The sequence below is a fragment of the Microcaecilia unicolor genome, chromosome 9, assembly GCF_901765095.1.
Source record: "Microcaecilia unicolor chromosome 9, aMicUni1.1, whole genome shotgun sequence".
Classification (NCBI taxonomy): Eukaryota; Metazoa; Chordata; class Amphibia; order Gymnophiona; family Siphonopidae; genus Microcaecilia; species Microcaecilia unicolor.
The window spans coordinates 96961938-96979359 of NC_044039.1; the positions used below are offsets into that span (position 1 = coordinate 96961938).

The 17422-nt window shown below is 42.1% G+C and overlaps 1 protein-coding gene across 5 annotated transcripts in view; it reads right to left on the reverse strand.

The window, feature by feature from the left end:
- Positions 1 to 14629: 14629 nt before the first annotated feature.
- INTS13 (integrator complex subunit 13) overlaps positions 14630 to 17422 on the reverse strand; it is a 165743-nt gene continuing 162950 nt past the window's right edge. For 4 of the 5 annotated variants that reach the window (XM_030214882.1, XM_030214880.1, XM_030214878.1 and 1 more), the window contains one exon: positions 14630 to 15076. In XM_030214882.1, the coding sequence (XP_030070742.1) occupies positions 15037 to 15076 (40 nt within the window). In that variant the 3' untranslated portion in view covers positions 14630 to 15036. The remainder of the gene's footprint in view (positions 15077 to 17422) is intronic. The other variant, XM_030214881.1, reaches the window with a different exon arrangement.

The window sequence follows — 17422 nt, forward strand, 5'->3', positions numbered from 1 at the left end:
AGGCAGCACAGGAGCTGCCAGACTGGAGGTGGGACTTCTCTACAACATCCTTGTAGCTCTCTTCTATGTAGCTCTCTGTCTCCCTCCGCTCCTCCAAGTCTGCTACTCTAGCATCAAGAAACAGACTAATTCTCTGAGAGCTAGGAACTCTTTGCATCAAGCACACAAATATAACCTCTCACCAACTTGGAGATAGTCATACATGTGACACTCAATGCAAAAGACTGAATAGCACCCCTTTTGCTGCTGGACTGCTGTCTGCATCTTAGTATTATAGAGTTGTTTAATTAAAACTTATTAAGGTACTAGGAATATCAGATGAATATAAAGAGCTTTAAGATTATATGGTATAATATGCAATTTATTTAGTGTTTGCTTATCAGAAACTAATTAAATGTAATTAAAACTCTAATGAAAACTCTCCTCTTGTTTTCCTACTTAGAATAATTGACTATAAATAAAGGGGAGCTAGGGGTAGGTGGGAGCTGGGGAATGGGGTGGGAATGAAGACTGAACTAGGCCCTGCTGTGCTTTAATGCTGTAGCAGAAAATTCAAGTTTTGAAACTATGGGGAAAAGGGTATGGAGACTAGTTAATAAAGTTTGCTTATTTTTTTATGTTGTGTATCAATAACCTACAATTCCTCTTTTAAACCCAATCTTTAAGTTACCAAGCACAGAGCAAAATAATGTCACTTACCCAGAGAAATGACCTCTTCTCTCAGAACTTTTCAGAAAGTAATTTGTGGGACCTTTCATCTCTATATAGTCTGTATTCTAAGGGGACTGCTTCAAACCCTTTGAAGCTAACCCAGTAATCAGATTGCCATTAGTAAACTTTGCAAATATTCTACCTCCTCACACTTTAATACCTAATTCAGGTCAGTAGCAGTACTACCTTTCCAGCTGGCAAAGAACAGAAAATAACTTTCATTTAAGACCACGTTTGAGCCTTGCTACTATCCTTTTTAATACTCTTCGCTTTTAAATTTCTACCTCTAGAGAAAGTTTCAGTTTAAAACTATGGGGAAAAGAATTGTACACTATGGAAACTAGTTAATAATGCTCGTTTCTCTCTTTTTTAATTATTTTTTCTAAGATTGAACTAGGCCGTGCTGTGTCTTTTAGAGTCTATCTGTTAATGTTGTGACAGAAAATTCAACTTTTAAAACTATGGGGAAAAGGGTATGAAACTAATTAATAAAGTTTGCGTCTTTTTTTAAAATTCTAACTGTGTTTATCAATAACCTACAATTCTTCTTTTTAACCCAATCTTTAAGTTACCTGGCACAGAGCAAAATAATGCCACTTCCCAGAGAAATGTCCTCTTCTCTCAGAACTATGATACTACCTCTGAATTGGTACAAGCATCTAAAGAATTAAGTGAATAATTAGTACAGAGAGGGTATCCTAAGCAGATTTTGCAGAAAGCAAGGAAAAGAGCTAAATTTAATGACAGAGATATACTCCTTCAGTGTAAACCTTTACAGAGGATACTGACATGCTTATAAGAGCGAGTGTCTAAAATCATGAGGAGACATTGGTCTGTCTGTATTACAATTACATGAATGTTTCTCTATCTTGCAGCTCCAGACTGCATACAGTAGGAGTTGGAATTTTAGTGACTGTTTATGCTGCTCAGACATTTTGACCTCTGCAAATGAAACTGAGGGGACACTGCTCTGTCTGCCATGTTATGTTCAACACTGCTAATGTTAAAGATTCCCAGTCTAAGAGAATGTACCTTTTGCGCTTTGAGACTACATGTTCTACCACCTGTTATGTATGTGATTCAATGTCCTTGTGCTTTGCTATATGTGGGACATACAACTTCAAACTCGATTGATGGAACATCGTCATTGTATTAAAGCTGAAAAAATAGAGGCCCCTACGTTCATCATTTATTTAATGAACTACGTTGTGGGTACTGTCCTATCAATTACTACACCAGATGGAGGGGCAATATAGGCTGTCAACTAAGGTTCAGGGAACAGTGTTGGATTTTCAAGCTACAGACTGACTCCTTCTTGTCTTAAAGCTTATGTTGAATGGAATGCTTTCCAGTAAACACTATTCAGTTTTGTACTTTTTGAGGATTCTCTCTTGACATCAGCCTGCGTGAAGGGAATTAGTGATGTCTTTTGATTGGCAGTGCACTTGCTTGCTCCTATGAAATACCGTAGCTGCTTGTAACAAGTTTGCCTTCTGGGGGAAAACCAGGAGATACCCTCCTTCCTGATTGGCTATTGGTAAGACAATAAGGAAGTTGTGCCTTTATTGGATGGAAATTATGTGATATCTAGCCCTGTTTTTGCTCGATTGGCTGCTGCTATAAGGAAACAGTGTTTTGATAACCCTTTTCACTGGAAAATCAGGTGATGTACTGCCCTGCCTTGACTGATTGGCTTTTGGTTTCAGAGGCTGAACTCATAAGCAGCTGTGTTATTACTGCTTCTGGAGCTGTTCAGAGTGCATCTTGTTTGTTTTGTTTGATTTTATGTATTGATTATGTATGTGATGTTGTGATCCACCTAGAGTTGCAGGATAATGCAGAATATAAATTGTTTTAAATAAATAAATGTTTTTGCCACACCCCTGAAGCAGTAATTGTGAAACGAAAGGGCCTGACTTTGCAGGGTTGTTTGCAGCAAGCTTGGACTGTTTAACATAACTACATAACATAACAACTTTATTCTTGTATTCCGCAGACACCTTACAGTTTGATGTGAATCACAATAAAATAAACTGTGCATAACCAGGAAGTACAGTCAATATAAAACATTCTGATCTCAGGAAGACTGAGATAAGTAGTGCTCTGTCTGTAAATTTGTGATTTTGCTCCTGGATTTGCTATTTAGTGTTGACCTTTATGTAACTGGACTTTTCACAGTAACTTCAGAGTTCAGACACATGTCCTGTAATGTGGATTTTTTAAAATGCCTTCTGGCTTTTTTCTCCACTGTATCACTTTCTGTCCGTGATCTATTATTAAGTTTGCTCTAGCCCTTCATTGGGAACCTTGTGTTCTGTGTTGGGGGCGTTTAGCTCTGACTCCTCTGAGGCACTGTACAACTGGCTGCTTGTGTCTTTTATCCTCTGTTGGTTTTATAAATTAATGTTACAGAATGCCTCAGAAATATCCTATGACTGCAGAATTACAGGAAACCCAGATCCCTGCTGCCTCTGCTGGAAATGGCTTCTAATGAACCTTTAGTGTGTGCACTGGTTTGCCTCATCTATTGTTTTCTTTTTTTCTGCTTTCCTAGTAATTATTATTATTTTTTTGTTACATTTGTACCCCACACTTTCCCACTCATGGCAGGCTCAATGTGGCTTACAAGGGGCAAGGGAGGGTTAAGTGACTTGCCCAGAGTCACAAGGAGCTGCCTGTGCCTGAAGTGGGAATCGAACTCAGTTCCTCAGGACCAAAGTCCACCACCCTAACCACTAGGCCACTCCTCCACTCCTTTAGTCCTTTCCATGTTTTCCTCCTACTTAGTAGTTTGTAAACTGCTTTGCAAGTCATGATATAAAAGCTGTATATCAAATACTTAATAGACATAAACACACCTTATGGCTATCACATACTTCTTCCCAGTGTGTTTTTTCTAGCAAAAAAGGTGCCGGTACTCAAATGCTAGGCCACCCTTCAGGGGTGGGGTGATCACTGAGGGACCCACCCCACAATAGCCAAGTCCCTTGCAACCAGTCACAGAATCTATGACAAGGCAGAATTGGTGTGTAGATCCTGAGCTTTTTCCATTAAAACTTGGGGTCCATGGGTCAATTTTAGCAGACAATGGAATAGGTACCAGTACTCAGTACCCCCAAGTACCCCCTCAAAAAAGCCCTGTTTCTTCCCTTTCCTAAAATAATGTTGTACTCTTCCTTCTACCTTAATCTTGAACCTGTCACTGTTCTTTTCTTCCTTCTCCCCAAACTCTCTACCATTTATCTAACACTAGGGATGAGTATGCAAAAATGTTTTGCTTCATTTGCCCGTCTCTCTCTTATTTCATTAATTTCACAAGTTATTTTGTTTCTGTGGTTTATTTCATTTCTATTAAAATCAAAGGTAGAAACAATTCCTATTTTTTTACCCCAACATTGGGAATTTCCATCCAAGTTTTATTACATTTGCAGCAGCATCTCAAGGGCTCATGAAGAGAGCAATAACTGATAAGTTCAAAGAAACACAGAAAGGGCTGACTGAGGAGGTAGCCAAGAAAGTTAAGTTACTGGAAGCCAAGGATAGATAGCTGATACAGCAGCAACAAGCAGTCCAGGAATTAAAGGACCAAGTTAGTCCTCAGTCTGGACTGTCAGGCTATCAGGCCAAAGCAGAGGCTGCAGAAGCTGAAGTAGATCAACTGCAGCAAGAGTTGGTAGCGACAGTGTCATCGTGGCAGTATACTGGGCTGCAGGGGCAGCTAACAAGTCTTAAAAAATTGTGAACAGGTGGAAACAAACACACAAGCTCTGGAGAACCTGAATGCTGAGCTCCAGATTGAAGTGCAAGAGTTAAGCCTCCAGGAGGAGGGGGCCCGTGTGAGAGAGAAAGCAACCTAGCTAGAGTCTATCAGGCTAACAGATGTAAATGGGTTATTGACCTGGCAGCTGTCAGAAATGCAAGAAAAGGTGTGCATAGAATATGTCAGTGCATGGGAGCACTGAGAAAAGATGGCAGTAATGGAGAGTAGAATGCAGACACTGCAAGGCCAGCTGACCCAGATGAAAGTCTCCACAGGGGAGACCTTGGAGTACATGGCTACCCAGCTCAAGAAAAACTACTCAGACAAGGGTTCGGCTGGATAACCAACTAAAAGAAGTCAAGAGGGGAGCAAAAGAAAAGCAGTGGATACAGAGGGCTCATGTCCTGACTCACACCAGGGAGATGTCTCTCCAAACAGAAGATTTAAAGAGACAACTGGAGGAATCAGGAATCACGAAGGGCATGGCCGATGCTTTACAGATGGCTAGCTGAGAGCTTGTGAGAGGCTTGTGCACAACTGCCTTGGAGATGAAGAGTAGACACCAGGGGGCGCTACTCCAAGCAGTTTCAGAAGTGGTTCAGTGGTGAACCAAGAGTGTGGCAAGTGGACCACCCATGGCAGAGGGTTCACACTGGATAGAGAATGGCCTGACCAGTAGTGAGGAGGGCCAGTCTACTGTCCCTGAGTTCTGGAGATCAGTCACCAAGAATGCAGAAATATTAAATGAGTTGCTACAGGCCTATGAGGAAACCACTACGAAGCAGCTAATGGACATTACAGTGAAGTTCTCAGAGAGTGGGAAACATATGAGTTTCATGTTGAAGTTGCACCCAGAACTGTTACAAGAGGTGGAGAGTTTGAGGGCCTAGTTCAAAAAGAAGTTTTGAGCAAAGGCTATGCTGCTGGAGAGTAAGCAAACACTTACACTTGAATGGCTGAGAGAGGCCAAGAGAAAGAGGAAGGAAAGGCAACTGGAAGCTGTACAGATTGTTAGCCCAGAGTTTGTGCTGCCTCCAGAGTGCTATGAATTGAAATCCCGAGAGCAGATGATGATGTTGAGACTGGAAGTATCAGGTCAGGAGAGTGTAACCTGACTGATACTGAATAGTCAATTTGACACCCCAGAGGTAGGGGAGACAGTTAAGACTGCTGACTTGTGGAATGAGGTACCTCTTGGAGAGGACAGCAGCACTGTGAAGAGGACAGATGTCACTGTGAAAAGTGAATATCCCCTAAGCCAGGTGCTAGAAGTTTACCTTGGACCTAGGAACCAGGGTGCTATTACAGTGGGATTTGCTGCAGAAGAGCTCATACTAAACGGTGATGATGGTTCTCTGCAAGAAGAAGACGCCTCCCCAACTGAGGTTGAGTAGGCCCAGTAAGGGCATCAGAGACAATGAAGAAGATGGGAAGGAGGCTGGGGCTCCAGAGCTTAAGATGGATGGCCAAGTCCTGATGATGCAAGGCCATTGGTGTGACAAGGCCCAATGGCTGCTGTGCTTACTGGGCCATGTCCACATGGTAGTGATGAGCGCAATGCCTGTCTGAGATAACTGTCTGAGTTTGGCCCAAGGACAGTTTGGTGGTCCCGGACTATCAGAGGAAGCCCCAAATCCCCTAATGAGTGCTACCCTGCAACCCCTAAGGTAGGGTGAACTAGGGTATGGCAAATGCACAACCTGGTATGGTTGAGCTGAGGGGAAGGGTATGTGAGGGAGGGAGTGACATAGTGGGAGTGTCGCTAGAAACACTCCCTGAGGTTATAGTTTAGCCTTACAGCAGGTGGTGCTAAACTTGCTATGTCAGAGGTGTGGGGCTCAGGCAAGGAGGTGGTTAAATTTCCTAAATCAGAGCAGATCAGGGAGGCCCCAATACAGAGGGAAGAGAGACAGAGATGGAACCTGAGTGCAGAGGACTCCCAGAATCCTGTAATTGCCAGCAAGTCAAACTTCAATGAGGTAGGAAAAGTTTCCTTTTACCTCAAGAGGTAAGAGAGTGAATGTTAACTAACCCTGTGGACTGTATAAAAGAGACTACAAGAGCCTAAGTCAGTGGTTCCCAAACTTTTTCAGTTCACGGAGCCCTTCGTGTCTGAGCAATTTTTCACGGCAACCCCTTCCCCCGGCCACACCACCCATCCAAGCCACAAAGGTCTCCACCTTTTCTCTGCACAAATATAATAGTGCTAGGGTGTCCTTATAACCAGCCCCTCCAAATGACACACCAAATACGATTTATAACAAATTACTATTCTACCTATGAAAAGTTATTCCGTTATTTTCATTCCTCTTTGTGCATCTATATGCTGCAGAAGCCAGCGTGTTTAAAAATATAAGTGAGATTAAATAAAAAATGCTACCAGCAATAAAGAATGACAACTTGGATGCAGCAGCTCATAGGTTTACTTGCTTTGTTTTGAATCGGAAGGGAAACAGAGACTGACCTATTGGCTTCAACTTTTTGACTTCATCCCGTATCCTGTTTTCATGCAACTTCCTTGGCAGTTGCCTCTGAGAGCCCCAAAGGCTGTCTGCTCCCTGTCTCAAGTGGCCACGAGAACAAAAATAAAAGCACGGGGCCGTAGCAGCCTTCAGGCATGCGCTGTCAGCACTGCTGGTTCTCTGCCACCGCTGACGTCAACTTCCAGTTCCGGGGGCAGAGGACCGGCAGAACTGACAGCACATGCCTGAAGGCTGCTGCAGCCCTGTGCTTGCTTTTTTTTTTTTTTTTCTGCCACTATCTACAGTAGAAATTTGGGTGGGAGTTCAGGATTTGCTGCAGCACCCCAGAGAGTTTGCTGCAGTGCACCAGGGTGTCACGGCGCAGTTTGGGAAACACTGGCCTAAGTTAAGAAGTGACTGTATATGTATTCTGTGAAGACTGTGTCTGAGACAAGGAGCAGGAACCCTGAACCAAGAGGCAGTGTGTTTTTTCTAGTGAAAAAGGTGCCAGTACTCAAATGCTAGGCCACCCTTCAGGAGTGAGGTGATCACCGAGAGACCCACCCCACAATAGCCAGGCCCCCTGCAACCAGTCACAGAATCTATGACAAGGCAGAACTGGGGTGTAGAGCCTGAGATCTTTCATTAAAATTTGGGGATCATGGGTCAATTTTAGCAGACATTGTAAAAGGTGCCGGTACTCAGTACCCCCAAGTACCCCTTCAAAAAAAGCCCTGTCAAGAGGGAAAAGTAGTCTTTATTGATATGTGAAACCTTTCAAGGACAAGGTTCCAGGATTATGTTTAAGAAACTTTATTGAAAGTGAAAAGCCTGTGAGGAAACATGCCTGTTTATTTTCCTTTTTGTACAGAATAGAGCCTTTCCTTTTGACGTTGCACTGCACTCTGTATTTCATGAAGACTCCGTGCCTTGCTGCCGCTCATATTATCACAATCGTGTTAGCCTATTTGATGCTTGCTTCTTGTTTTTTAAATATTTTTTTTCAAATGTTACCAATATATTTGAGGTGACAACAAAAGTCCCAAAACAATGGTGCAGTGCAGAATTTTATTAATAGGTATCAACGACTAAACACGAGCTGTGTTTCGGAGTCTAAAAAAAAATTAAAAATCAAAACAATATGTAGACTCCTGAGGTAGGCCTTATGGCCGAAACACGGCTCATGTTGAAAATTCTGCATTTCACCATTGCTTTGGAACTTTTGTTGTCACCTTTGCGTTTGTGTGCTGCTTTTGCTTTCTGCAAAAGTTGTTTTTCCTTTTTTTGTTTGTTTGAAACTAAAAGATGAAAGGAAAATCCACTAGCAGGCTTATTTTCAAAAGAGAAGGGTGCCCATCTTTCGACAGAAATCAGGAGATGGGCGTCCTTCTCTTAGGGTCGCCCAAATCGGCATAATAGAAAGCCGATTTTGGGCATCCTCAACTGTTTTCCATTGCGGGGATGACCAAAGTTCACGGGGGTGGGACTGGGGCGTGCCTAACACATGGGCGTCCTCGACCGATAATGGAAAAAAGGACGTCCCTGACAAGCACTTGGGTGACTTTACTTGGTCCATTTTTTCTTACGACCAAGCCTCAAAAAGGTGCCCGAACTGACCAGATGACCACCAGGGAGAATCGGGGATGACCTCCCCTTACTCCCCCAGTGGTCACTAACCCCCTCCCACCCTAAAGAAATTTTTTAAATATTTTTTCCAGCCTCTATGCCAGCCTCAAATATCATACACAGCTCCATGACAGCAGTATGCAGGTCCCAGGAGCAGTTTTAGCAGGTACTGCAGTGCACTTCTGGCAGGAGGACCCAGGCCCATCCCCCCCACCTGTTAAACGTGTGGTGGTGGTAAATGTGAGCCCTCCAATGCCCACCTCAAACCCACATCTAGGGGCCCCCCTTCATTTCTAAGGGCTATGGTAGTGGTGTACAGTTCTGGGGTGTGGGATTTGGGGGGGGGGGGTTGGGGGGCACAGTACACAAGGCAAGGGAGCTATGCACCTGGGAGCTTTTTCTGAAGTCCACTGCAGTGCCCCCTAGGGTGTCTGGCTGGTGTCTTGGCATGAGGGGGACCAGTGCACTAAGAATGCTGGCTCCTCCCATGACCAAATGGCTTGGATTTGGTTGTTTCTGAGATGGGAGTCCTCAGTTTCCATTATCACTGAGAATCGGGAACGACTAAGGACGACCTAAATGTTGAGATTTGGGCGTCCCCGACCGTGTTATCAAAACGAAAGATGGCCGCCCATCTTGTTTCGATAATACGGGTTTCCCTGCCCCTTCGCGGGGATGTCCTCAAGAAAACCTGGGTGCCCCATTCGATTATGCCCCTCCATATGACCCAAACTTATTTGTAGACTGATAAAAGAGCACAACTGTCTATGTCTATATTAGAAACACCTAAATTCCATGGTGGTTTAGGATTGCTGAACTTGTGATATTTGACTGTGGCATGTGGCATATCAATGTGGTACAGGACCACAGAATACTTCTAACTGCTTTGGAAATGGGTCTTGTTCCACAAGTGCATTTCAGATGTATACTTCACACTGCGGGCTGAGCCTTTCTGAAGGAACAAGTACGCTGGTATTTTTCATCATCAGTTACGCTGTGTGGCGATGGCTTTGTTGCCAACACCACTTCTCTGCTGCTGGAACCCCTTTTTTGGCATTCCATTGGAACCCTGACTTTTTACCAGTTATTGAGTCTATGCTTGGAGCACTAAGTTAAAATTCAGCCCTTTCCAGATCCGTAAGCACAATTATCAACTTACAGCCAAGGACCACTTTACATATTTGCAATTGCAACATTGTTCGTAGTCCGCCCTGGGAGCATGTTTGTGAAGATGTGCAGGATACGTTGTCAACTGCCTACAGCTTAAGATCACAACTTGTTTCTTTGTCGTACCATCATAAATTTCTCTTGGAAACAATACCTGATATTGATTTTGCTCATCTGACAACATTGTGGAATAAGAATTTGGTAACTGAGTTAGATGAACATTGCTTGTGCTCCTGTTTGTTTGCTATCAATAAAGTCACTCCAAATGTGCAGTTGTGGGAGCAGCACTATAAGTTTCTCTTCCACCTTTATAGCTCTCCTGGGTGTGCTTTTTGGGCCGGTGTAGCATCAGCGGACACATGCCCAAAGTGCTCTAGGCAGGGAGTGACCATGGGCCACATGTTTTGGTTCTGCCTGGGAGTCCTCGCCTTTTGGAAGACACTAACAGACTTTGTTACTTTCATTTGGAAGCATTCATTGTGTTGTGTTCCAGAGATATCGTTTGGCAAATATGACCTGTGGAGACCTGTACTGCCTAGCATCTTGGGCTTTTTAGTTGATGCAGTTCTGTTGGCTTGGTGGGCGACTCTCCTTCTCTGGCTGTCCTCGGAGCCCCCATCTTTGTTACAGTGCCCACATATGATCCTTCTACTGCAGATGCAGAGACTAGATGTACAGGATATAGCCTCACCCCGGGGGCATCATTTTCAGAGAATTTGGGAATGCGTCTGGCAAACTTTACCTCCCAGAGCATGTAGTAGAGTACTTAGTTTATCTACTTAAGATATTCTGATTGGTCTAAGAGTTTGATCCCTGCATTTCTGTATGAGTGGGGTGGGGGGGATAAGGGAGGGTTGGTGGGATATTGTGTATTGTTAGGTTATATGCATTTCTATGAAAATCTGTATGAACATATCACTGACACTGTTGGATATTTTGGTTTCAATAAAAATGATTTAAACAAAGTCATTTCTACGCGTAAATGACCTCATAAAATAATGGTGTAAAAGTCATCATGATGATGCACAGTTTTTGGTGGGCATACATGGGGCAGTCTGGACTATACTTGGGTGGATTTAGCACATATGGGCATAGATTACAAAATACCTTGTACATGCATAAAGTACATACCTTCATTTACACCAGCTCTCAATCAGGTGTTAAGTGATCATGCCTATATTAAATGTGCACTCTCTGCCACATATGATAGTATTTTATAAAGACAAGTAGTTATCTACTTGCCTTTATAAAATAGCATTTATTCATGGTGTTCTGTTATAAATAAATTCCAGAGGACTGGGAGGGGGCCCCCATGCACTGAGAACAGAGTGGAAGGTCCACTGACATCACGATAAGCTTTCTATACTTTTCTAAGACTGTGGAAAGCAAACTCTACATTAGCACCACTACATGACATCACCCACTCGTGTGGTTTATCTTGATTGTTGAAGAACTAAGGGGTCCTTTTACTAAACCGCACTAAAAAATGGCTGGCAGTAGGTTTAGCGTGTGGGTTTCTTGCGTGCACTGGCCATTTTTTAGCACAGCTCTAAAATAACAGATTTTTTTTTTCTGCCATTAATGGCTACAAGTCAATTTCCAAATTACTGTGTGGCCATTACCGCCTCCTATTTAGAAAGCGGTAAGGGCTCATGCGCTACTCATGTGGTAATTGGGCAGTACGTGGCAAAGTGCCTGCACTGCTCACTTGCCGCTGGAAATACCTACTCACCGCCCCCATGCTAGAAAATAACATTTTCTGGCACATGGCAAACTCAGAACTACACCCACTTTGCAAAAGGGCCTCTAAATCTGTAAGGTAGTTGATAGTGCCAATAAGGTAATCAATAGAAATCAAACAAAATAAAACATGGAAAATAAAATAAGATACCTTTTTTTATTGGACATAACTTAATACATTTCTTGATTAGCTTTTGAAGGTTGCCCTTCTTCGTCAGATCAGAAATAAGCAAATGTGCTAGCTGACAGTATATATAAGTGAAGCATCCAAGCCTTTCATTGACAGTCTAACAGGGTGGGTGGGAGGTATGCATGGGGACATCAAAGCATTCAATTGATAAACCTTTGAAAGCTGATCAAGAAATGTATTAAGTTATGTCCAATAAAAAAGGTATCTTATTTTCCATGTTTTATTTTGTTTGATTTCTATTGATTACCTTTAAGAGTGGACTAACACGGCTACCACACCTCTCTACTTTAGTGCCAATAATAAACTTTTGTGCTTCTTCCCGTAAGCGAAGGAAACAGCACCATATCTCTGGAATATTACAGGGACTCTTGAGAAAATGGAATTTAGTTTAATAAAATTGGATCTATTATTAATAGGCTATTAAAACACTGATAATATTTACATGAAATTGAGAAGAGATCTCTTAAAATTCTGCACATTTACATACAGGATATTTTTTCATTACTGTAATTTTTACTGGATATTAATAACACTCATAGCTGGAGTGAGCTTTGATGGCAGCTTCAGGGATTGGAAAGTACGTCTTCTATGGTCCAGGTCCCATAAATGGTAAAGACAGATCAGGATCAAGGCTAGAGCATACTTCGATGGCAACTCCAGTAATTGTGAAGTAGGACCAGTGCTAGGCAGACTTCTACAGTCTGTACCCCAGAATTGGTAGAGAGAGAGAGAGATCAAGTATGCCAGTGTTTAATCATGAAAAAGTGGAACCTAAGTGCCAGATACAACCCTGGCCACCGTGTTGGGCAGACTAGATAGACATGCAGGTCTTTATCTGCCAGCTTTTACTAGGCTTAATTTATTTGGATTTTGCTCACACCTTTTTAAGTAGTAGCTCAAGGTGAGTTACATTCAGGTACACTGGGTATTGCCCTGTCCCTGGAGGACTCACAATCTAATTTTGTACCTGAGGCAATGGAGGGTTAAGTGACTTGCCCAAGAACACAAGGAGCAGCAGCAGGATTTGAACCAGCCACTTCTGGGTGTCAAGACTGGTGCTCTAACCACTAGGCTGCTACTCCACTCCATAGGTTACTATGTTAGGTATGTTGAGCTATGTTCATTCATTTATATATTCATTTGATATACCTGCCATTTGAGCACACACCAGGGTGGTTTACAAATCTTTGACTCAATTCCAGAACAAGACAAACATTAACATAAAAAGCAACAAATTATGAAAATGAACCAGAAGAAGCAAAGGATGGGTGGATGATTAACATAGGTACCTTAATTAACCTAGAGCACCGATCTTCACTATTTTTGAAGCAGGAACTATGTTGATGAAAAGACTTAAATTGTGAGAGCCAGGACCAGTGCTGGATAAAGTAGATAGTTCCCAGAGCCTCTATAAGGTATAAGGGACTGAAAGGAGGTTCCTTTCCAATGATGTATTCAGTCCAACTACTCGGGAACACTCAAAGTAATATTTACACTGTTAAGCCCTCCAAGGAAAGGTAAATAACCTACTGTACCTGAATATAATTTACCTTGAACTACTGAGAAAGGTATGAGCTTAATCCAAATTTTATAGTATGTATAAATAAAATGAAGTTTGCTTCTCCAGACATCTGTTTCTCAGCCCACTTGTCTCCCAATCTCAGATTTCTCCCACAACTCTTTTCCTCAACCCTACTGCAGTTTCATCTCCCACCAGCCTTTCCGCTAAGGCTATTGTTCCAGACCTTTTCCAGAGTCCTACTACAGGCACTGCCTCTGCAACAGCTGTTTTGTTTTCTTCCAGCATCATGTGGCTCTTGGTAAGCTTTATCCATGCAGTAACCAACTTTCTTGGCTGTTCACAGTACAGTCTCACAAGAACAGTGTGGGAATGTGTATGATGTATAACTCAAACTCACAAAGCTGCAGTCCTGAATGAAAACAGAACACTTGTTCTGGAGACAGTGCCACCATAAAGCCTCTAGACAACGTAGGCGGAAGTATTTTTTTACTAAGAGAAAGAGTTAGGGAGTTACACTTGGCCACCAGGCCTCGCAAAGAAGAACAGAAGGGAAAGTAGTCTTACAGCACCTAGGAGTCAGATCCTAAGCCCCACCGAAGACCACGGATCAGATATGAACTTGGGGTCAGAGTTCTCAGCTTTTAATATATGAGGATAAGGAGTTCCAGAGACAAGGAATCAGACAGCCCAAGGCTGTTTAGTGCAACCCCCCCCCCCCCCCCCCCCCCAGGTCTTTGAAAGCCAATAATGCTTCAATTTAAGGCTGAATTCCTAGGAATTAAATTTACAGCAGCTATGAAAAATATCAATGTGTGACACTGAACAAAATACTCAGAATATTGTTCTGTTCCTGCTGTTAATGTTAAATATAATGATAGCGTTATTTAAATAAATATTTTCTATCAATGTGCAGATGTATAATTTAAATAGCCACAGTATACAGTACCTCACAAAAGTGGGGGCACAGGGGTTATCATTTCTTCAAATTAGACCACTACTACTTTTTACATGATTCATTTATAAACATGCATCACCATTTCCTTCTTCACTCTGACTGCATTTTATCTCTGAAGTATGATAAATCTGGACAAATCTCTCGTCGCCCCACTTCTCCTCCATTGCTAACTCCAGGCTTCGTTCCTTTTCTCTCGCGGCACCTTATACCTGGAACAGACTTCCTGGACCTATACGTCTAGCTCCATCTCTACCTGTTTTCAAATCTATGCTGAAAACCCACCTTTTCACTACTGCTTTTAGCTCCTAGCCACTACTCAATTGCCCTCCCCTTGTCCCTTCCTTCCTTCTCACCCGTAACAGTCGTCTGTCTGTATTATTTAGATTGTAAGCTCTTTTGAGCAGGGTCTGTCTCTTTATGTCAGATGTTCAGCGCTGCGTGCGTCTGGTAGCGCTATACAAATGCTAATAAAAATAATAATGATAGACCACAGCAGTGAGCTGATATTGTTCCACTATATTTTCCAAGCTCCTGAAAGATTATTTTGTAGGCTCAGTCTAACAGTCCAAATACGGAAATATGAAGACTTTAAAAAGTAAACACTTTTTGAAATGTTTGTGTCTTAGCCAATTTATTTCTGGGTAAATAAAACAATGTATTGCAATACATTAGAAGAGTATCTGCTTTATCCTAAAAAGGGTTGTGGGGAAGAATCCAGTTGAATTCAATTCGTCAATGGCACTTTGTTTATATTTGATAGAAAACATTAAAAGTAGCTTAAAATTAGAAAAATGTAAAAACGAATCCAAGAGCACAACTATACAACCATATTGTGATGTACTAATGTCAAGTCCAGCATTAAGTACTTATTTAATTTGCTAAATGTAGCCCGGGAATCCCTATTTACTGTCTGCTAGCCTTTCCATTTTCTGTTGTTTCCATCCTGAAATATAAAGAAAAAGAACAAATTAATTGATTCTTTGGCATGTGCAGCCAAGACACAACCGTAAGAATGGGCAAAACAGTGTTACTAAAATTATATTATTTGAAAACAAAATCCCCTATGCTTCACAAGTACTGCAATGTTACCAATAAGCATTACACTGGACAAGGATCAGAAAGCTTACAGAAACATTGGGGTAGATATTCAGCTGGTGGGGGTCGGTGTTTTGCTGACCACTTATGGCATTTTGCTCAGATATTCAATGCCTGGCCATATCTGAGCATATGCGGACGGTTGAAACGTAGCTAGTTGAGGGGGTCTTTTATAAAGCAGCAGTAAGCCCAACGTGGGCTTACCAAACACTAAATCAGGACTACTGTTGGCCCAACGCAGCCACGGGTGGTAGTTCCACCCCAGACACGTGCCATATCCGGGGGAAAAAGAAAACCCCCTGGATATAGCTTGTGTGGCGGTAATCAGGCATTACTGCGCACTACCCAGTTACCGTGGGAGCCCTTATCGTTACTTCAACGGGTGGTGGTAAGGGTTCCCCATCGCATGGCCACGTTTGTCTAGGGGCTTTTTACCTGCTGTGGTAAAAAGCTAGCATGTGGCCCTTTTCCTGCAGCTCGGTAAAAGGACCCCTAAGTGTGCTATTCAGCTAAGAAGAACCACAAAAGATAGGACTGTGTTTTATGTTGTCCTATTTATGCAGTTATTGTAGCCAATTAAATGCAGAATATTAGCGCTTAAGCGGCTAAGTGCTGATGCCGCCCCCAGAATGCCCACAAAATAGCCATTTTGGCTTGGGTGCTAACCGGGCATTTTCACTGGCACTACCCAGTTAAGTGCCCTTGCATATGCCTAGTTAGCCCCAAACAACAATTTAAACGGCAGGAGCCATTTCTGGCTGCTTAAATTGCTTTCAGTATTGACTCTTGTAGAAAATAATGGCAGATAAAGACAGCATACTATGCCTCACAGAAATGAGATACTGGAGTCTTATGTAAAAATTAGTTATCTGTGCATAATTTGAAAGATAATCTGGCTCTAGAGGATTTGTTCTAGAATATTTGCCTCTCTCCCTAATAGAGAATGCACTGGGCTTTGATATAATGTATTGCCATGTGTAAGGGGAAAAGGATAGTGATAGGAGTGTACTACTGTCCGCCAGGCCAGGATGAACAGACAGATGTAGAAATGTTATCGGAAATTAGGGAGGCTAACAAACTGTGCAACACAATAATAATGGGTGATTTCAATCTATGGACAGAAACACTACCTTGCATAATAGCATGCACCAGTCACTGTAGATCCAACATACCCTTTGCGCAATACCTCAGATATCGCAAAATGTGTTCCTGTTTCTAGTTATCAACATCAAGCTCAGAATTTACAACAAAAATTGATGAACAGGGGATATCCAAAGAATTTAGTAACTAGAGCCAAAAAGAGAGCCTTACACAATCACAGGTAGTGGTTACTACAACCACAATCGGATCAAAAAACTAAAGAAGTGTTGACATTTGTGACGAAATACAACTCACATACAAATAAAATGATTAAGATCATCAAAAAACATATCCCGATGTTAAATGTTTACCCTTGTTTCCAAAATCTCAGAATTCTGTTCGCTTTTCAATGGAACAACAATTTGAGTGACATACTATGTCCGTCTGAAACTTGGAACCGGATAGGTATTCCCACCCATGAAGAGGGATATCATAAAGCCTGTGGTCGATGTTCAGTGTGTGACATTATGTGTGATTCTAATGTTTTTAAAGATGTACGCACAGGCAGATTATACCCTCTCACAGCAAAGATAACTTGTACATCGGAAAATGTGATATATCTTTTAAGTTGCCCGTGTAACTTGTATTACATGGGGCAAAAATCACGTCCTTTGAAGACTCGCCTAATTAAACATAGGCATTGTATACAGGCAGGAAAAACTTACAAACCTTTAGTGTCACATTTTTTGGCAAAGCAACATAATTTTTCTGATCTACAGTGTATTGTTTTGGACCAGATGAGAACCACTGAACACAGAGGAGATATAAGACGACTGCTTAGACAGAAGGAACAGAGGTGGATATTTACATTACAAACTGTCATTCCCAGTGGGTTGAATGTTTCCATCGAATGGAAAGACTTCCTCTGAAAATTTACATAACTGGCACGTTTGGACGTCAAAAAACAATACGTCACACACCAGGTATGGGCGTCTGGAAGAAGCCAATCGCCATTTTGTAAGAGTGCCTATGAGAGACTAGTTGGGTGAAGAATATAATCTTGGATTTGGGAAAATTGAATAAATGAACTTCCCCTGAAGCAGCCCAGTTACGG